General features: G+C 47.3%; 1 protein-coding gene across 19 annotated transcripts in view; it reads right to left on the reverse strand.

The window, feature by feature from the left end:
• Positions 1–227: 227 nt before the first annotated feature.
• UNC13B (unc-13 homolog B) overlaps positions 228–21125 on the reverse strand; it is a 235883-nt gene continuing 214985 nt past the window's right edge. For 8 of the 19 annotated variants that reach the window (XM_074017186.1, XM_074017187.1, XM_005581384.5 and 5 more), the window contains 19 exons: positions 19797–19886; positions 19318–19446; positions 15675–15802; positions 14940–15025; positions 9048–9174; positions 8707–8803; positions 8333–8476; positions 7929–8006; positions 7364–7441; positions 7009–7097; positions 6617–6769; positions 6367–6490; positions 6203–6259; positions 5931–6011; positions 5210–5357; positions 3652–3708; positions 2289–2381; positions 1965–2124; positions 228–1810 (listed from right to left, as the gene is read on the reverse strand). In XM_074017186.1, the coding sequence (XP_073873287.1) occupies positions 1525–1810; positions 1965–2124; positions 2289–2381; positions 3652–3708; positions 5210–5357; positions 5931–6011; positions 6203–6259; positions 6367–6490; positions 6617–6769; positions 7009–7097; positions 7364–7441; positions 7929–8006; positions 8333–8476; positions 8707–8803; positions 9048–9174; positions 14940–15025; positions 15675–15802; positions 19318–19446; positions 19797–19886 (2205 nt within the window). In that variant the 3' untranslated portion in view covers positions 228–1524. The remainder of the gene's footprint in view (positions 1811–1964; positions 2125–2288; positions 2382–3651; positions 3709–5209; positions 5358–5930; positions 6012–6202; positions 6260–6366; positions 6491–6616; positions 6770–7008; positions 7098–7363; positions 7442–7928; positions 8007–8332; positions 8477–8706; positions 8804–9047; positions 9175–14939; positions 15026–15674; positions 15803–19317; positions 19447–19796; positions 19887–21125) is intronic. The other 11 variants (XM_005581385.5, XM_045374417.3, XM_045374415.3 and 8 more) reach the window with 3 other exon arrangements.

Below are 21125 nucleotides of genomic sequence, written 5' to 3' on the forward strand. Positions count from 1 at the left end.
CTTATGTCCCATGACTCTCTTAATTAGATTGGTGGTCTCAGCTCTAGGACAGGATGTTAGCCCAGTGGTGCTTATCCAGAACCACTTTAGGCTTCACCCACTGGCTGTCAGATATGGGGGTGGAGAAGTGTGAAGCAGCAAAGGACCATTAGGCCAAAATCTACCATTATAGAGGACAGTCATTTCCATGGCTTTCCACACATTAGCAGAATTACCAAACCCCAAAGGCTGCTATAAGATAATTTATTACAGACTAGCCTATGATCTGTAACAATGGCACATATAATAATTAACAACAGCAAAGATGCTTGGTTTCTTGTTTCATGTAATGGCCAGTACATCTGTGGACAATGTCGAGTCCTCAGGAAGTCCAGGAGGCTGCTACAGAGGAAATCCAAGAGCCATGTCATATCTCTGAGCAAGTCTTGGGAAGTCCATCTGACTCTCTGAAAGTTTGTCTCTGACCTCCCAGGGAATGTTGAGGGCCCCCTCCATCCAGCCTGTACAGAGGGATCAGAGTCCAGGCTCCTTCTACAGGGTTGAATATCTGAGGGGAATAGCAAATGACCCAGATGAAAGGGAGAGACTGAGACCAAAGTCTAGATTCTCTCTGCAAGGTGGAGGATGGCTAGAAGGCAGTGGACACAGATGAGCAGGACTTTTTCTAGACTGGTTTCTATTTGGCTTTGTTCAGGGCCTACCCAAGAAGAAAATACTCCTGGATCCTTCAACTACCCCTCAGGTAGATACATGTTAGAACAGCCTGTCACGTCCTCAAGCATCACTCCCCTGCCTAGACGAGTGAGGCAGGGAGACTCCCAGGCAGGTGGCCCCTAGTGCCTGGGGTCCAAAGAAATATTCTTCTCAGGGCTTTGAAGCACCACGTGAACCTGGTCCTACTCATGATACAATCTGGGGAAAGGGATTAGCACAGTTCATTTCTAGAAGGTATCTTGTTCAGTTTCAAAGCCTTGTTCTCATTGGAGCCACAGAAAATCAGTGGATTCTGCTCAAGGGACAGTCTAAATTCTATTCTGTGTACTCCTGCCCTGGCCATACTCCAATCCAGACCACAGGGCTCAGCAACAGGCTCAACTGACTACCCAGCCAGCCAGGCACAAGTTCCACACCCTCTACACTTGTTTTTCTAATGATTGGTGTGTATGTGTCTAACTGGATAAGCTGTGGCATGGAGATGGTAGAGGTGGAATGAGGAGTGGAGGGGTGTCTACCAAGAATGGCTGACACTCTCAGAAATGTTTGTCCTTCTCTCTTTATGGAAAATTTCTCCATATGGTAATCCCACATACCAGCCCCTAGTACCACAGTCCTGCTGGGTCAGGGCTTCATGACCCTTTCTGTGAAAAGCAATATTATCACCACCCCAAATTTTTCCTTAAATATCTTTAACTGAAGGGGTCAGCCTCTTGACTGCAAAGATCCTAAGCTGATTACACAGCTAACTCCCACTGGCCCTGATTTGCGAAATTGCTGCTGCCTGATTGGAACAGGAGTCGAAGGTGTTCAGCTCCCCTCCTCTGTGGAACGAGACTCTGATTTGAGTTTCACAAATTCTCGGGCCACCTCATCATTGCTCCTCTGAGACAAAATCCGGAGAATGGTCAGGCCTGTCTCATCCATGTGGATCTTCCGGCCCAAGGGGCACCAGCAGGCACAGCTGCCCTTGGCTGTGACATCCCTCAGAGGCATCACAGCCAGCCCTAGCACGCGATCTTCCCGGGCAAAGCAGTAATCCTTCACGCATATCTGCAACTCATAGGACTCGGGCCCCTCTTCATTTCCCAGGAGGCTGTGAGCACAGGATAGAAGTTAATGAGGCCAGAGTTGAGAGTCTTCAGCTGATTTCACCCTAGTCTGCCATCTCCCAGGGCCCTCCTCCCCACCCACCCCTCAAGTTTTACCCCCATCCCAGAGTCCTGCAGGTCCCCCACCCTGTAACTTACAAGTGGAATGTCTCATTGTACTTGGGGGCCCAGTTGTTGCTTTTGGACTTGGTTGTGAACTTCCTCTTCTTATCACTTTGGTGTGGGCCAACCATGGTCACCTCCACGAAAGGCCGGAACATACCCGCTGTCTGCCACTTGAGGTCATTGGCAGCCACCACTGCCCAAACAAGGGAAACCTGTGAGGGATCCCACCAGGAATTCCCAGTTCTTGAACCCCACGTGACCTTCCCCTTGGAGAAGAGCTGAGATGAGCCCCTGCTTTTGAGTGATGAGTGAGGCCACTGGGCAAGGAAAGGGCAGACCTGTAAGTCCATCACTCACCTTTCACTGTGACCTTGTGCTCCCCAGTACCCGGGTGTGTAAACAAGTCCACCTGAATAGAGACTTCTCCCACAGGATCGTCCACACCAGACCCTGAGGGACAAATGGAGAGATGATCCCCCATTGGAGAACACTAGGAGGTAAAACTGAGGGGTGAGGAGGCCACCGCCCTATACCCAAAAGCAAGAAGCAATCACCACAGTAACCATGGGAAGTAAGCAATAGAAGAAGGGAAAGAAATGGGATAAAGAACAAGGCTGTGTCTTGTAACACAAGTTAAGCTGACAGCATCTTAGGCACAACATTTTCCAAAAATGCACTAAGACTCTCTCTCAAGGATCCCCAAAACTATCTCCTAGGCTGAAGGATTTTTCATTAAAAGATGTTGGGGTAGGACAGTGCCATCACCTTATATCTGTGTCTGGGAATTATGTTGACTTGGTGGTGTCTCTTAATGGAAAAATGTGGGTCTTCTCTAGCCAAAAGCAGCAACCTTCCACCTATGCCCAGGATTCCTAGAGGTCCCTGCTTGGGAGGCTGCAGGATTCCTAGAGGTCCGTGCTTGGGAGGCTGCAGGATTCCTAGAGGTCCATGCTTGGGAGGCTGCAGGATTCCTAGAGGTCCCCGCTTGGGTGGCTGCTGTGCTCTGAAAGACTTCATCCCCCTCAAACCTGGGCCCCTCTATAGAATGAACTCCCCAGTTCCAATCTCTGAAAAGAGCCAATCTACAGGCTCCCCTTAGCAGAGACCCCACCCTATTTTAAGCAAACACTGGGCCAGGTGTGGTGGCTCATGCCTGTAATCCCACCACTTTGGGAGGCCAAGGCGGGTGGATCATGAGGTCGGGAGATCGAGACCATCGTGGCTAACACGGTGAAACCCAGTCTCTACTAAAAATACAAAAAAAATTAGCCGAGTGTGGTGGTGGGCACCTGTAGTCCCAGCTACTCAGGAGGCTGAGGCAGGAGAATGGCATGAACCTGGGAGGCAGAGCTTGCAGTGAGCAGAAATCGTGCCACTGCACTCCAGCCTGGGCGACAGAGTGAGACTCTGTCTCAAAAAAAAAAAAAAAAAAAAAAAGGAAAAGAAAAGAAAAAAGAAAACACCACAATCTTACACACCAGAGAAAATCCTTCTTTGTCCTGAGGCAGAGGGGTGGGAGAATGTTGAGAACACAGACAGGGATCAACAACAGAACCCCTTCCTGGGCTATATGAAGGCATTGCCCATCTCTAAGACTTGGGATAGAGCTCCTAAACTTTGACAGCTGGTTCCCCCACCCCCAGCACAAGTTGCTCATTCTAGCTCCCAGGGGTCAGTGTTAGCCCATGTTAGATCCATATTTGCATGGTGTACAACATACCCTTTTCCGGCCGAATGTCCTCATTAGCAGTAAATCTAATACCTTTCCCATCATGCACTGAATGAGGACAGGCAAGTCAGAGGTAGTAGCAGCAGCAGAACAGAGAAAGAAGAATTCGTTAGCAGTCTAAGGAGTTAACAGCCATTCAAAGCAGCTCTACACATATTCTGAGGGAGCACAGAGGTGGGGCAGAGTGGAGAAAGAAGTGAAAGAGCTGGAGTGAGTGTGTGAATGCTCCAAATTAGACTTCATGGGTCAGAGACCAACCAAATCATAGGCAGAAACAGTAGAAAAAGACAGAGAGGAGGTATCTGAGACCAGCAGGACAAGAGAGAGGCTGGAGGCTCTAATTTCTTAGACCCTTAAACGATAAAGCAATGGGTAGAAAATGCACACACATACATAGGGATTCTTCCTGCAGTCTCCAACCTTGCTCTCACCATATGTGTGCTCATTCCAGGCTCTCCTCATCTTTTATCAAGCTTAAAGCTTAATGCTTCTAAAAAGCCTTTCTGGATTAACTCAGATCTTCTTTGATGGTGTGTGCCTGCACATGTACCCAGCTCTGTAAAAGTTCTCCCTGTCCACTTAAGTAAGACTCACAGCTCTTCTTTGCTCTCTATTCTTCCCTCCCTGGATTGGAAATGAGAACAGATGGGGAATAGAGCAGTACTTTAGGTCCCTTCCATTTTCTGACCTCCCATCACCAGTCTACCTGCCTAAACCCCTCACCCCTCTAGGTCAGCCCTGTGCCCCAGATTCACACACAGCTCAGTAATGCCTAAGTGTCAACTTCTGCCACCAGTTTCGCTCCCCCAGGCAGCCTGCTCAGGTTTCCTAGGAACAAGCAGTAAGAAATGTGCCTGAGGTGCCTCCGGGGAGGGCTCTGCTCCAGCATCAGAATTTCAACCTGAGCTACATCTATGCAGATGTGTTTTGTTTTGGACAGGCCACGCGAAAGGTAGGAAGGGTTTCTGAGCACTGAAAATCACTGGGAGAAAGCCGGCTTCCTGGGTCCCCTGTGCATAAGCAGCACCCCTGAGACTGGAACTACAGCTGTGCACAGGGCCCCGGGATCCACACCCTCCCTCCAGCAGCTGCCATGGTTTGCCTCTCTTCCTTGTCTCCCTATGCATGCTGCAGAGTCTGGAAAGTCTTTTGCCTTCTCTCCCCAGGACAACTCCCAGCAAAGCTCCCCACACTACGAGCCTTCATATTTCTCATGGCTTTCATTCATGCTCAAGTCTTCCTCACAGATTTTTCCTTCTTGCCGCTTACCAGTCAGGGTGTACTCCTTGAGCTCAATAAACATGCATGGGCCAGGCAATGTCTGGGAAAAGAAATCTTAGACATATCTCCCAGGCCTCTGTGATTCTCCTGCCTGGTAATGGGTGTGGGGTGGATGTAAGTACTGAGATCAAGCAATCAAGATCTGAATTTGAAGGGCTCTCTGAAGAAGTACCTGGATCTGCCCCCAAGGGCATGAAGATACAGACTCCCTAGGGGAAGATGTGTATCAGAGAGGAGAGGTGGAAACCCAAAGCCCTCAGGGCCTTACCTTGGGTGGTCTGCGAGCGCACAAAGGTCTTGATGAGAGTGTCAGTAGTCTGTGTGTACAGAGACAGGGCATAGCGTAAAGACTGTAGATCTGGACTCTTCTCCAGGAAGGTTTTCTTCAGCCCATTGCCTCCTGCATGGAAGTATTGCTGCAAGATAAAAGAGCACCTGTGACTGCTTCATCTCCTTACAGAAAGCAGCTCCCCAACATTGTCCTCAGAGAAGCAAGAAGAGGGCTGTGAGAACAGGCTGTTCAGGAACACCCACAGAACCAGAGTCATAGGCTCCTGGGTGAAGAGTATTATTTGGGTATTTGGCAGGATTGGTAGGGGATGGCCACAGTCTTGGAGGTGGGGTGGTGTTTGAAGGATGGGTCTTTCTGGACAGGCAAAGAAATGGAATAGAAGCATTTCAGGCAAGGAGAAGGACCAAAAGTGCTCTTTTACCCATCTGAACCTTAGAGAACTTGAGACCTATGACATACCTCTCCCAGGTGCCTTGAAGCACAGTTCATATGTTCCTGCCTTATATCACCTTACCAATGATAAGCATCTTGAACTTAGGAACTGTATCTGATTCTCTTTGTATCCTTGGCAGTACATAGTAACTCTCTTCTGGATGTGGAGTGCTAGGAGCTGGAGGGACACCTGGTCTAGGAGAGTGGAATGCCAGGGCCAAGTGAGTGTGGTAGTAAGGCTGTCTGAAAAAGGGGGGGCCTCCACCTTGATGGTGTCCAGGGCGAGGTCAAGGACTGCACACTGCTTTGGAGTGAGATTCCGTGTTTCCTCTCGCACCATGTGATCCTGTTCAGAGAAATCAGCAGCATCAGGACAGCTCAGAGCAGTCACGCACCCACCTGCCAGCCCACAGTGCATATTCATCTCCTCCTTTTCCTCTTCAGTCTCCAAAGCTCCAATTTCCTTCCCCCCAGCCACCCTCTCTCCATGACTTCAGAAGGACCACACCTGCCAGGAGGACCCCACACCCAGAGTACCTTGAGTTTGGAAAGATGGCTCAGCTCCTTGGCAGCAGTGAAGATCAGCTGGGTGCCCTGGGCAGAGAGGGAATCAGTCAAAAGCAGAGGACCCCAACTCCATCAGGAAGCAGGGAGTGAGAGGAAGGGAGACAGCAGGAGGAAGTGGAAGGAGGTGTCCTTACCGTCTGGTCAGTGAGTGGGGGCAGAACAATCATCCTCTCCATTGTGTTCATCACCACGCGCCAGAGCTCCTTCAGTACACGCTTCAGAACCGTCTTCTCACACACAGTGGCAAAGAGGGTGAGGCTGCAAGTCCAGGCAACAGGTGAGGTCAGGGTGAGAGTTTGAGAACCCCTCTTCCCAAGGAGCTCCCCTGCCGGATGGCATCTGCTTTGCTCATCCCCACAGGATAGTCCTGAATGCTGTACTCACTTGCCATCCAGGAAGTCCATGAGAGGCCGGAGCACGCTATCTGCATCCTGAGTCGCTGAGGCCCTGGCGTCTGGAGATGCATTCCCTGTGCCCCGAACCTGGCCCAGGATGTCGGCCATTTGTCGAACACACTCATCAATCCGTACCTGGAAACTACACACGTGCCCACAGTGTAGCCTTCCCCTCCCCAAACACACGCTGTCCCTGGAGCGGCACCAGCTATTTGGTCCCATTCCCATATGCTCATGGTGCAGTTCCAGCAGGGACAGTCAGCAGGAGTACAGGGAAGATCCGCACACCTGCAGCTATATGGAGAGGTGTGGGGCAAGGGCTCTGGGATTGGCTAGGGACCACATCTGGCTCTGAGGGCCTTGTATTGTGGGGTCACTGACCTGTTTCCAAACACCATGCTGAGCTCATCCAGAACCGTATTCAGTTTCACCTGCAGCTCCTTCAGACTGTCTGCAGCTTCAAGGTCCAGCTATATTCACAGGAGGTAAGCCTGGCTAGGCTGCTTTTCTTACCCTCTTCTACCCTGCCACACCCTTACTACTCCCTTGCAGGACCCTACCCCAGTGCCTATTCCTCCCTCGCAGGGCATTACCCCAATGCCTCTCTCAGATTAAGCCAGCCCAGACCCCAAGCTGAATTCCTGGCCTACACCTAGTAAAGAGAGGGTAGAGTTCTGTGGCCAAGGAGCTCAGGAATAAAGGGAAAATACAGTGACTCCCAAACCCTAAGACCTACCTCCTTGCCTCCCATGGCCTCAAACATTTTCTCCAGCTGGACCCTCAGTTGCTGCATGTTGTTCATCAGGATGCAGGGCTTTGGGGACAGATGTAGCTGTTGAGTCTTGGCTCCTTTCAGCATAGGGCCCATTAGCCTAGGGTCCCTCCCTCTCTCACAAAAGCCACAGGGACTTCACACATTACATAGGTTTCTCCCTAAGCACGAAGAGCTGGGGCCAGTTCAGAGAATTCTCCTTGACTAAAAGCAAACGTTTTCATTTTAAAGCTGGGTGGTAGGTACTCAAGTATTAATGTATTATCCTTTAGAACTCATTGAATATCTTAAGTTTATATATAAAAGACTAAACAAAGGTCTAGCTTAGCAGAGGATAATGTAGCAAATGAGACTCACAGGAACTCTGTCAAGTTCTCATAATTTTGTGGCATGGATCTGAAGCAAAGCCATGGTGGGAATCAGGCATCAGGAGTGTCACCCCAACCCTCAATTCTGAGGACAGCTTCAAAAGCAAGGATTCAAATGTCATTCACTCTCTTTCTCTAAGAGTCCCAGGGCCTGAACCTACCAGTTTCTCCTTTGTGCAATAGGCTGGGAAGTCCTTTGACAAGATGTCTGCATATTGCATCAGCACCTTCCCAATGGTCTGAGAAGAGAAGAAAAGGAAAGAAAAGGAAAGGGAACTCTTAGCTCTTCTATGGGGATCTTGCCTAAGGTGGCACTTCTCATCACAGAACAGTAACAGCAGGGAGGTAAAGGGGGAATCTCACAGTACGGGACAAAGCTCCCTCTCAATCACAGAACAGCACTAAGACAGAACCATCTGTCTGCCCCAGAAACAAGCAAAGGAGAATGGGGGTCACAGGAGGCTCTACCTGGAGGCCACAATGGAGAAGTGCTGAGCTCAGGCCTGTGATGAGACTGTGAGTGTGGTGGTGGTAAGGGGGAGGGAGTAGGAAGGGTTATGGTCACCTTAGCAAACCTCCTCATGTAGTGGGCAAGGATGCTGGGGTCTGGGCATTCCAGCTTCCGGATGATCTCAAAGCTCTGATTGAGTTGTGTGAAGACATCCACCACAGAGCAGGAAAAGAGTGCATGCTCTGATGTCTGCTGGAACTAAGGAAGACCACACACAGGGTCACCATCCACAGCTTCTATCTTTTCCCAAGCTTGTAGAGTTTGAAAAGGCTCTGACCCAGCAAGGGTGGCTAGTGGCCCTCAACAGCCCTCCTGTGAACTCCACAGGACAGGCATAGCCATCTTGGCTAAAGCCCAGTAACTTCTGCCGATAGCTAATTGCTGGGAGACCTGGCCTGGACCCTGTGCAGCCAAAGCCCCTGACTTACTCCATCCTTCTTATCTCGCTCCAGGGCCCCATGCAGGAATTCCAGGGATACATCCTCATTCTCATCCAGCCATTGTAGCACAAACTGCTCAAACCACCTGCAGTCAGAGCAGGAGAACAGGGGGTTAGAACTCGTGGTTGGAATATGCCATTTCCTGACAGCTCCACTAGACTGGGATCCTCTGGATGGCAGGGCACAGTTTAACACTTTTCTCTGTCTACAGTGGTACCTGGAACAGGCAGTACCCAAGACTGGCTTGTTGAAATGAATTGGGGATACTAGCCCTGCCCACCCAGAGGGCCATCTTCCCTTCCCTGTGTAGTGCCCACATGATGACTCACGCTGGGTACTCAGGCACCTGCCCCTGGAGGACAGGCAGATCCCGCACGTATTCATTGTGGAGCCATTTCACCTTGAAGTGCAGGTTCATGTAGTCAGCACTCTTACACAGGCGGTCTTTCTCATGCTCTAGTGGTAGGGAGAAAGGTTGGGTCAGGTCCCAGCAGTAGAGTCCATGGTTCCTGAGCCTTCCCAAGGCAGCAGATCTGGTCAGGCAACTCCATCAGATGTCCTAAGACAAGGGTGACTCCAAACCTCCTTCTCACAGCCATCTCTCCCCACCAGTGTTCTGCTGAGCAACTCTCCACAAGCTTGGCCCAAATCTTCCTCTAGAAAGACTAAGCCAGACTCCCAGATAAAGCCTGCAGTCTTTTTGTTCTAGCATTTGGAAGTGGTCTTTTTGCTCTAGCATCTGGCCTCTGGTGAAGAGGACGAGAAAGGGCCATGAGTGCTGATGCTGATTAGTAGGGAGACTGCCCATGACTGTAGAGGGCAATGGTTTACCAGGGCCTTTCTGATCATGGTAGTTGAGTCATCCTTCAGACAGGCTTAAAGGCAGAGATGAGCAGGTGTACATGGCATGAATGGGTCAATGACAACTACAGAGACAAGGAAAATCAAACTGGGCCAAGTTGACAGAGCAGTTGGGCAGCCATGGTGTAATGGAATCTTGAGGCAAACTGAAGGGCTCTAGGGCAGAGCTGAGACACTGAAAAAATGAATTCTCAGGGAAGTATGCAAATATGAATAGTCAGTTTGGAAACTATGGAAACACAGCCAGATGAAAGGACGTATCATGCTGCAGAAAATGGGGCACTTATTATGAACTTGAAAAGTCATCTTGCTGAATCTCCAGAGCCTTCTGGAAAATCTAGGACAAAGATAACTCACAATTTGCTCAGAGTCTGGAGCACTGGCCACACCCATAGGTTCTCTTCATCTACCCCCTTTATAGTTGAAGCACTAATTTAAATAATAAAAATCAATTGTATGCTGACACATCAACATAATGGTAAAAGCCACCTGCAGTCAGATGTGGGAGCAGGACTAAGCAGCAGAGAAGAGAAGGCCACTGTCCTTGGGGACTTTGTTGCTCAACTTTGAGTTGCCAAGGGCGATGCTCCTCCAAGTTAAGGTGGAACATTCAGGCTGCGGCAGCTGGCCCTCGTGAACTAGCGCAGCAGACACCGAAGGAGGAAATGGAAGCCTGGGATTAAGCCTCAAAGGGCTTCAAGTCCCAGGAATTTCATTCCCTGGCACTGCAGGCAGTACTGTCTCAACCTAAAGTTGCATTTGCAGTCTCTTCTATGAAGCAGTGAGCAGGAGAAGAGGGAAAAGGTATAAGACTAGGGGCAAAAGGACACTAAAAGTTCTTACCACCCAGAAAGAGGACTTTTCGTATACGAATGACAGTGGTTGCTTGTGACAGAGCAGAGACACCAATAAGCAACAAAGAGAGTAAAAAAATCAGGGACATCAGAGAGACCCTCTCCTCCATCCCCCTCCCCTGCTGTTCTTGAACCAGTCTAAGAACCTAGAAACATCAGGAGGGCCCTCCTCCTTCCTTTTCAAGCAGGGCTGCCCATCACTCCGTAACTCCCTAACTCTTTCTTTTAGGGACTTTCAAGTTACCGCTTTTACATATAATTTTCACTTTCTCTGTCAATTCATTATCTGCACTCTGGCCCCTATCCCTAATTTCTGTATTAACTTCTCTGGTGTAAAAACTAACTGACAAGTTCTGAAACACCGGCCACACTTTAAACTATTCTAACAAGTCCCATGGAGTCATGCTCCAGTAAAGTTGTTTGAGGTGGGGTAGTCTGTCAGAAGGGCCAATCCATAACCTCCTGCCCCTGACTTCCACCTAACTCCCTCCTTTCCTCCTGGAGAGCTCGTCCAACCTCAAGATTTCAACTACCCAGTTTGCTGGTATCTCCCCCTAATCTCTCTTCGGTTCTGGTAGTGTCTATATACACTTCTTATTTTTTTTGAGATGGAGTCTCGCTCTGTCGCCCAGGGTGGAGTGCAGTGGTGCTCTCTCTGCTCACTGCAACCTCTGCCTCCTGGGTTCAAGCAATTCTCCTGCCTCAGGCTCCTGAGTAGCTGGGATTACAGACTTGTGCCAGCACACCTGGCTAATTTTTGTAGTTTTAGTAGAGTTGGGGTTCCACCATGTTGGCCAGGCTGGTCATGAACTCCTGAACTCAGGTGATCCACTCACCTCAGCCCCGCAAAGTGCTGGGATTACAGGTGTAAGCCACTGCACCTAGCCCATATAAGCTTCGGATGGAACATTTCATCATGCCTGGATTTAACTTGCCCCCATCTCTCACCATCTTAAAATCTCCAGCTGAAGTGGAACAGAGTACACCAACTAATCTTATCCTCTTGTTCAATGCTGAGTTTTATCCTCAAATCTTCCTTCTACCTCTTTATTCATACCCAGTTAAATCACCAGCTCCTGATTTCACCTCCAAATGTCTCTGGAATCTATCCATTCCTTCTAGCCACACTATTACCTGCCTATGTCTCATTACCACCATCTCTAACCTGGATTACTACAATAGCCTCCAGACTGGTCATCTGCCTCCCAATCCATTCTCCACACTGTAGACAGAGCGAGTGGCCTTTCTACATAATAATCTGATCACATCAATCCCTTGCTTAACATATGTCAGTGGCTCCCAACTACCTCAAGATAGAGTCCAAAAGTCAGCTGGGTGCGGTGGCTCACACCTGTAATCCCAGCACTTTAAGAGGCTGAGCGAGGCAGATCACTTGAAGCTAGGGGTTCAAGACCAGACTGGCCAACATGGTGAAACCCTGTCTCTACTAAAAATACAAAAATTAGCTGTGTGTGGTGGTGCACGCTTGTAATCCCAGCTACTCAGGTGGCTGAGGCAAGAGAATCGCTTAAATCCAGGAGGCGGAGGTTGCAGTGAGCCAAGATCAGCCCACTGCACTCCAGCCTGGGCAACACAGCAAGGCTCAAAAAAAAAAAAAAAAAAAAAAAAAGAGAGAGAGAGAGAGTCCAAAAGCCTAGACATGGCTTACAACCTCCTTCACAATCTGACTCTGTCACACCTCTCCACCTTCAGGTCTTACTTATCTCTTCCCCTACCCTCTGAAGTGCTAGTCACACTGAACTGCTGCTTCCAGTTCTCCAAGCATGCCAGCTCTCTTTAGACCCCAGGTCTTGGATATGCTGTAGCCTCTGCATGAAATGTTATGTGTCTCCCTATCTTGTCACTACCACCCTCACAGCTAAGTCTTATTACCCTTCAGGTTTCAGCTTGTACATCGCCTCCCCCAGGAAGCCTTCCCAGGTCCTCAGAGTCTGGGTTACATGGTTCTCCTGTGTGCTCTCAGCACCCTATACTTACTCCTCTTGTGGCATTATAACTTTGTGGGTTTTTTTGTTTGTTGTTTTTTTTTTTTGAGACGGAGTCTCATTCTGTTACCCAGGTTGGAGTGCAGTGGCATGATCTTGGCTCACTGCAACCTCCGCCTCCCAGGTTCACACGATTCTCCTGCCTCGGCCTCCTGAGTAGCTGGGATTACAGGCACACACCACCACACCTGGCTAATTTTTTGTGTATTTTTAGTAGAGACAGGGTTTCACTATGTTGGCCAGACTGGTCTCGAACTCCTGACCTCGTGATCCGCCCGCCTCAGCCTCCCAAAGTGCTGGGATTACAGGTGTGAGCCACCGTGCCCAGCCATAACTCTGTGTTGTAACTGCCAATTTATATGACTGTTTTCTAGACTGCTTTGTGAGCTTCTTAAGGGATGGTACTATGCCTCGTTCATCTCACTGGGTTCCAATAACCAGCACAGTGCCTGGCACAGAGAAAATATTCAATAAACATTTGGTGAATGGAGTGGGGATTTACTGTAAAGTGGCAAGAAGGAACTTTTGTTTCATATTTTAATTGGGAGAGTTGTTACACAGTTGGGCTTATTTGTCAAAACTCATTAAATTGTATTCTTAAAGTGGTCTTACTCTATCGTCTATAAATTATACCTTAACAATGTTGACTTACAAAATATTTGGCGAAGAACAGCATTTTCAACTTTCCTTTTATAGTCGGAGTCAATGCCACTCTCCTATCATCCAGGCCCCCAAACTCCTCCCCTTCTCTTGCCCTCCATATTCTGACCATCACAAAGTCCTGTTCTGGCTTCCTTCCAATGTCTATCAAAGCCCATTTTCCTCTCTCCACTTCTCTTCTCTAATCCCAGCGCCCTCCATCCCTAAATTATTACAACAGCTCGTCATTATCTGTGTTCTCTGATTCTAGTCTCTCCCTATTCTAGCTGCCCTCATCTCCCACTGAGGTAGGTCTTATTAAAATACTACTGGGTTCACATTGCATCTCTGCTCATGAGCCTGCAATGGTTTCTTATTGTTCTTAAGAACTAAGATTTAGTCAGTGCTGAGTAAGTGCCAGACAGTATGCTAAATACATCTCAGTATTTCATCAAAGAAATAGATGTTATCATCACTCCCATTTTACGGATGAGAAAATGGGAGCTCATAAAAATTAAGTCGTTTGGACCAAATTCACACTGCTACATAGGCAGTGAAATTGATGTTTGAAATCAGGCCAACATTAATTCTTTCTCTTAAAGTAGAAGTTTTCAATACTTCTGTGTTTTAAACATTAGCAGAACTCTCCTTTCAAAAGAAGTCTCACCTAGAATTCCATGTAAGAATGATAAAAGCAGAGCTGGCTGAGCTGACATCACCCTAAGGGGTTTTCCCTCAACTTAGCTCCTAAGATACTTCTGTTTGAAAACCTCTGCCCCACCTTACACTACTTCTCTTGTGGAGTTGATTCACTTTTCACAAGTATTTTCTCTTTTCCCCCAAACCCACTGGAGCCAGAGTTCTTCAAGAACTGAGACTGTACTCCCCATCAGGCTCACTAAGTGGCATCTGGAGGGAGAGACCAGTGACCTCCTCCCTGGCCTGACAGCAGGCAGCCCTGCTCTGGGCTTGTATTACAGAATGTACGCGTGTAGTCTGTAGCTGGCTCAAATGTAACACAGATCTTCAAGATTTCTTTCAATCTCAAGACTCACTGATTCTAAACCTCACACATTCAAGAGTCTGAGGGTGGCCCATCTGCCCTGCCATCCCACCCAAATAACAGATCCGGACTCTGCTTCGTCCCTGCCCAGATGGCTCCTCCTCCTAGATGGGCTTTCACAGAATGAGGAGACAGACTACCACACCTAAATAGGCAGGAAAGGCTGCTGAATAGGTGAGTACAGATGGGTACAGATGGGAAGGTCTGATACAGGTATGGAATGATATCTTTGTGGACCAAGGTAGGAAATGAATAAAAGAACAAGCTGAATGAGTAAGATGAATAATAATTTGCCTGTGGCCCTGCTCTATAGGAGAAGTGAGGGAAGAAGTATCTTCCTGGCATTGTCATACTAAACCAGAGCAGCTTTCAAGAAAAGCCAGGCCAGAGAGTCCCCAACATAAGAAAACAATTATATCTATCTGTATATTTAAGGTTCTGATTATTTAAAACTGAAGTTTCACAAGACCATTCTCCAGGAAGTGGATAACCTCAGAACACCCACCATGGGAGAAGTTCATCTCTGGGCTGGGAAGATCTTGAACAGGCAGTTGCTCCAAAGCTGGAAGGAGGAACCTACAGCCACACAGCCATTTTCATATTTGCTTTGGCTGCAACTTTGTCTACCAAGGTCTCCTGGGGCCTACCTCCCACCAGGCCTAAAATTCCTTTAGTTTCTCACTATACCACTCACCAAACAACTACAAGTTGTTGTAGTTGTCCGGAAGAGGAAAGGGACAGTGAACGAGGAGCTTGGGCTAGGAGCCTGGCAGCCCACCGATTTGGACAGATCCTTACCCTCCAATGCATATTTCATGTCTTGGGCAAACAGATGCCACATCACTTCTGCGCTGACTTTTCCCACATTCAACTCCTGAGGAAACCTGGATGACAGAAGAAACCACAGTCAGAGAATAAGGCAAGAGTCATTTGATTTGATTCATTTCAAGGCGAAAGTGCCTAGTTCTTGGAAGTCATATTGGAGAAAGGAGAAGCTTAGAGTATAGGGCTAGGTCCAATCTGGAGAAAAGGGGCCCAGGGGCCAGTGGGAGGACACGTGGGGGCAGAAGGGATCCCCATAGGCAAGATGGGCCTGGGGGCAGAAGATGCCCAGAAGGCAGGCAATTGGGAGGCAGAGACTCTCCAGGCAGTGGCTGGAAAGCAGGCGCAGGCTAAATAAGATGGAGGAGAAAGGGCAAGGGAGGGGTGGGCTATAAGAAGGCCCACTTCATTCACAGTGGACAGACACATACACACATGGTCTCTGGATCCCCTGGGGCTCCTATGGCAGCCACAGTCCCAGAAGCCTCTCACTCCAGGGAGGCTGGCTCAGTCTGGGCAGGGACCCCCATTATGTTTCCACACCTGTCTCCAGAAACAGTTACCCAGACAGATACAAGGGACAGAGGGACAGATGGACGGACAGGAAGAAGAGGTGGCACTGCAAACATACAGAGACAGGAAAGAAAGAGGTTGTTAGACAGATGGACAGACCAATCACCAACAGACAGGGCCAAAGAGGGTGATACTCACTGGTTCAGAACAGGTGTGTAGGAATTCTTATCTTCCTCTATGATTGACACGATAAGTGTGATGAGCTTGGGCCAGAAATCCAGGTTCCGAATGCTGGGCCCTTGTTCCTCTGGAGGTAGCTCCTGCTTCTTGATCCAGAGGACACAGTGAGAGAGAGGGAGAGAGAGTCAGAGTAGAATGCAAAGAGTGTCTCCAATGATCCTCTTTCTCTTCCCCTCCCTATACCTCTTCCTCTAGAATCAAGGACCTTTCCTCTCCTAGAGCCTGTCTTCCACAAGACTATCCCTGTTCTGTAAGAATGACTATTGTGAGATCCCAGAACACAGGGAGCCTGTCGCTGAGAAGTTCTGTCCTCAGCCCCAGGGCACTGCTCTGATAAACTTGGTCAGTCCAAGAGATATAAAGATGCCCATCCTCCTTTTTCCTTCTCTCAGTTGCTACGGGCAGAGTAACTCCCTGGCTAAAGGAAACAGTCCTTCCAGCCTCACTAATAGGTCTAGTTCTATGCGGCCCCTACAGGCAGGTAGCCCTCCTCTTCTGGTGGTGTTTCTCTACTGACACCACGCCACGACCACACACATACACATCTCAGTTCTGAGCTCTTTCAACTTCTGCAGGAGCTACTGAACAGATCTAGGGTGCATTTCAGCCTTTCAGTGGAGTAGGACTTCCCTTGACCCCCTGAAGTTATTAGGGGGAAGAACTGCATTTAGGAAGCTATTTGCCTAGCTGGATAAGAAAGGGCCTTACTTGGGAAGAGGCAAGCCTGAAAGCTTTACCTGAAATATAGAATAAAAAAATCACTCTATAGTCACAGCCCAGAAAAGTGAGGTAGGAGTCACCACAGGAAGCCTGGAACACATATTGTGTTTATGTGGGATGTCACATGCCACTGGAAAGCTTCCACAGTCCTTAATAAGCCTGCATTATCAAGAAGTTACTAGAAACCAGGACAGAATCTTTAATATCACTTAAATACATCTCTTCCTTTTATTTTTCTGTCATTGTCCTGGCTCAGGCTCTTATCATTCAAGGATTTCTGAACTGGTCTTTGATCTTCAATCCAATCCCTCCTCCTTGCAGCTATCAGTGATCTTTCTACAAAGAAAATCTCAGCGTGTTACTCCTCTGCTTAAAGCCCTTCAACGGCATTCAATACAGTTTAAATTCCTTAGTTTATATCTTCCAGAATATGACTCTCTCTCAACCTCATACAACTCTTTTTGTTCCAGCTTATGTGCCACACACTCTGCTAAGACCTTTATACACATTATCCTATCTAATCCTCACAACGACTCCATTGAGTAGAAATTATTATCACCTTCATTTACAGATGAGGAGAGAGAAGGGCAGCAAGGTTATATGACTTGTGCGGAGTCATGCAGTTGTAAAGAGCAGAACTAAGATTTGATCCCAGATAGCTGAATCCCACAGCCTGATGCTGTAAGTACCCTAAATTGCCATACTTCTTTTATTTTTATTTTGTGTTTTTGAGATGGAGTCTCACTCTGTCGCCCAGGCTGGAGTGCAGCGGCATGATCTCGGCTCACTGCAACCTCTGCCTCCTGGGTTCAAGCAATTCTCCTGTCTCAGCTTCCCAAGTAGCTGGGATTCCAAGCGCCCACCACCATGCCTGGCTAATTTTTGTATTTTTAGTAGAGATGGGGTTTCACCATATTGGCCAGGCTACTTTCAAACTCCTGACCTCAAGTGATCCACCCGCCCCGGCTTCCCAAAGTTCTAGAATTACAGGTGTGAGCCACTGCGCCTGCCCTGCTTATATTTCTTTAAATTAACATGCTTATACATAATTCTGTGCCTCTAAGCATTCTATTTGCTCTCCGTGGTATGCCCCTTCCCTCCAGCCCCTTTCTTTAGTTAATTCCTACTCCTTCCTCAAAATTCAGATTGAACTTTGCCTCTTCTGAGAGGTTTTCCTGACATCCCTGTTATGGGCTCCCAGAGCACGCTCGCTGAACCTTTGGTGTAGATGTATCAGAAAACTACAACTACAGTAAAACATAGTAACAACAAAATAACAACAACAAAAAATAAATGTAGTAATTTGCTCTGACCTCCACTAAACAATGAGATCCCCAAAGACTGAAAAGCCTCTTACTCAACTTTGCCTCTAATGCTCTGTTAAGTGAATGGATGGACGAATAAACCAATGACTGAAGGTCAACAGAAATTTTAAAAGACATGAAGAGTTTATGCCAGTGTAAATATGGAATAAGGAAAAAATGAAATTGAAAGAAAGTAAAAAGCAGATACCAAAACACAAAGGCTAAAGAGTATCCCTGAATAGTTTATGAACTCTCTTTCAAAGTCTAGTTCATTCTCATGCTGGGGAATAGAGACCAAATATTCAACCAGACCTCTGCATAGTTGAAAGACCAAACCTGAGAACAGTGTCTTGCCTTGACCAGAGAGACTTCATACACGGATGACAGAATGTGTCAAGTAAAACAAAGTCCTCAGGAAAACCTCCCATGGACTTCAGAACCAATAGAAGGCTTTATAAACCTTAAAAGGAAGAAGGCTTAAATACATGGCTGGCACAGAAAGTACACTTGGGAATGAGAAGAGGCAGTAGGAACAAGATCTTAGTCTTTATGAGGGTGCTCCTAGGAAGCTTTACAAATTGGATTTACCTAAAGATAAGTGTCCAAGACATTTAGGTTGTCCTGCCATCATTGGTTGTCCAAATCCCACTGCCTTTTAAGGTCTATCTCAAATGTTCCTTATTTTATGTAGCTTTTTCCGGTATCTGATCAAGAATGGGAAAAGACTCTTTCTCCTTGGGATTCCTTTAATTTTATCCCTTTTTCAAGGCCCTTCAACCAGACTCCTTTGATTAGAGTTATATATATGTTTATGAGACTGCAAACTTACGGAAGGAGCACTGTGCTCTCCTCAGACGTGGCCTAGAACAAACATTCAATATATATTTGTTGTACCTAAGGGAATCCACTCTGCAAATGTATGGTCAGCAAGAAACTCCTAAAACTGGAACTGTAATGAGTAATTGGAGCTAGAAGTTCTGGCTTTGAAATAAGTTGGGAGCATGGATCGGGGATACTATTAGAAGGATCTGAGAAAACGCACTAAGTCACCAGGTACTGACTTAGGGTGCCAGGCTAAAACAAGTGAAGTAGTTCAGCCTCACAGAAGGATAGGGTCAGCCTTGATAGCCAGTGGATGAATACGGCCCAGAAGAACCACACATTTCAGAGAGAAGTAATCAGAGGGAAAAGTAAACCTTCCAGGAGTCAGCAGCTCAGACACCACTTCAGATTCCAGAGGAAGGAAGCCCAGAACTTACAAGAGTCTGCAAGAGTCAGAATAAAGTTAAACTTGAGGGAGAAAAAAGACTCTGGGATGGACTGAGAATTCACCTACTCAACCCCTGAACCCCATGAATTTAGGTTTACTTTCTTCAACATCATTATTGTTGCCATTGCCCAGGGGTCTCTTTCCATCCACATATCTCATGGTCCACATGGTTCATACTCCACAATTCACTTACCGTTAAGAACATCAAGTACTTTGTCCTGAGCGCCTTTCCACCACCATTGTGAAGGAAAGCTGAGGCTCTAGAGAGCCACTGATAGCTGGCCCCACCTGATCCCGAACCTCTTACCAGCTGGTACTGGTGGCTGTATAAGTCGTGGCAGTTGTTGAAGATATATTCATATGTGGAGTTCAAACAGGCCTTCACACAATCCTTTACCACCTGGCTGGCTCTTGGAGGGCTTTGCAGTTCTTGTACCTGCCAATTAAAAGAAGAAATATGGGCCCAAGGTCCTGCTCACCTGGGTGGGATATTCTCCTAGCACTACCCCAAACCTACTCTAGATTCTTTCATCCCTCTCTGGGTCCCTAGACCTTTCCCTGTGATGAAATTGCCAGGATAGCTGACAGGGAAAACTTCCAGCCCATCCTCATGGATTTATAGTCCTTGTGCTCTCTCAGAAGTAACCCAGGGAACAGGTACACAGAAATGTAAGCTTAGAGGTGATGAATCCTGTGGCTTCAGACTCTGCCCAGTGATTCTTATTTTTCATGTTCCTGTAGCCAGGTCTCCAGCCCAGAACCACCCAAACCCAGTCCATTTCTTACCTTCATTCTGAAGAAAGTAATGCTGGTCAGCAAATCCACTGTGGATTTTAAGTCCTGAAGCCGTTCAGGACTCCCAGCAGGGAAATTATTCTGTTGCAAATCAAGCAAATGTAAGAAAGGAACAGAGGACTATGAAAACCTTCCCTGCCAAAAGTGATGATATCAAAAGCTTCCCTAATTGCTACCTACTGGGTTTTTCTCTAGTCGAGCTGGCCAAAAACACTGCAATGTTACAGGTCTCCTTCTCTTTTTTCTATTGATGCAAACAGGCTCTTGCCAAAAGCAGGGGTTAATACTCTCCACCCTAGAAAGCAACACACCCTCCCTCCAGTCCTCCTTCCCATGCAATGTTTAAGAACTTGTACAAAGGAACACACAGGCGCACACACACTTACACACATGCTTTTCTTGGATGAAGATTCTTACACACCAACAGTGACTTCTTCAAAAGTTACAATCTAACTGTATATCCTGGAATATAAGTGGAGCCACACTACAGGCCAAACTGAGGTCCAGGACCTGTACTTTTTGTACAGTAGACCCCAGGTCTTCTACTGTTCTGCAGCCAGCAGATGGCAGATCTCTGAGCAGAACTGCTTTTGGAGTGAGTTCCTTAGGAATTTCCAGCCATCCTTACTTCATTCACTTTGACATGAGTCTTAGGAGGGAGCTGCTATGAAGAGCTGAAGGGAGATGCTGAGCCTGTCTTCACATTAATGGTCAGTTTTTAAACCTTCAAATGGCTACTTATATGCCAAATATAAGACATACAGTCAGTTGTCCATTATTTGTGCAAATGGAGGGCACTCGAGCAGACAATTAAAACCTCACTTCTTTTTAACTTTAAGGTTGTTTTTATACTTACTTTTTAATGTGCGTATATTGCCTGTTCTGAAAATTCACAGCACTTTAAAGCAAGTAATGAAGCCATTCTAAGATCTAACATAGGAGGAAATGAGAAACTGCCCATTTCCTTATCCTGTCCTGTCCCAGGTACCCATCCTCCTACTACACCTATTTCCTCCCTTTATACTACAAATGGACATGCTCTCTGATACAAATTACTTGCAAAAGCCAAGCTACTCTCTCTCCTCCTAGCCAGATTCTCACACCTCCCCTGGAAAACGAGGAGAGTATGGAAAAATGCAAAAGAGAAATGTAATTAGGTATCTAATTTTTTAAAAGGGTACTCCTGGAAGAGATTATTCTCAGGAAACTCCCTAATGAGAATGTCACCAGAGAGTTTAGTAGAGTGTTAACAGTGAGGTTGGAAAGCCAACTGTCCATAAAAAGTAACCATACCTGCTGCTATTTATACACCACATGGTC

The sequence above is a fragment of the Macaca fascicularis genome, chromosome 15 (assembly GCF_037993035.2).
Source record: "Macaca fascicularis isolate 582-1 chromosome 15, T2T-MFA8v1.1".
Classification (NCBI taxonomy): domain Eukaryota; kingdom Metazoa; phylum Chordata; class Mammalia; order Primates; family Cercopithecidae; genus Macaca; species Macaca fascicularis.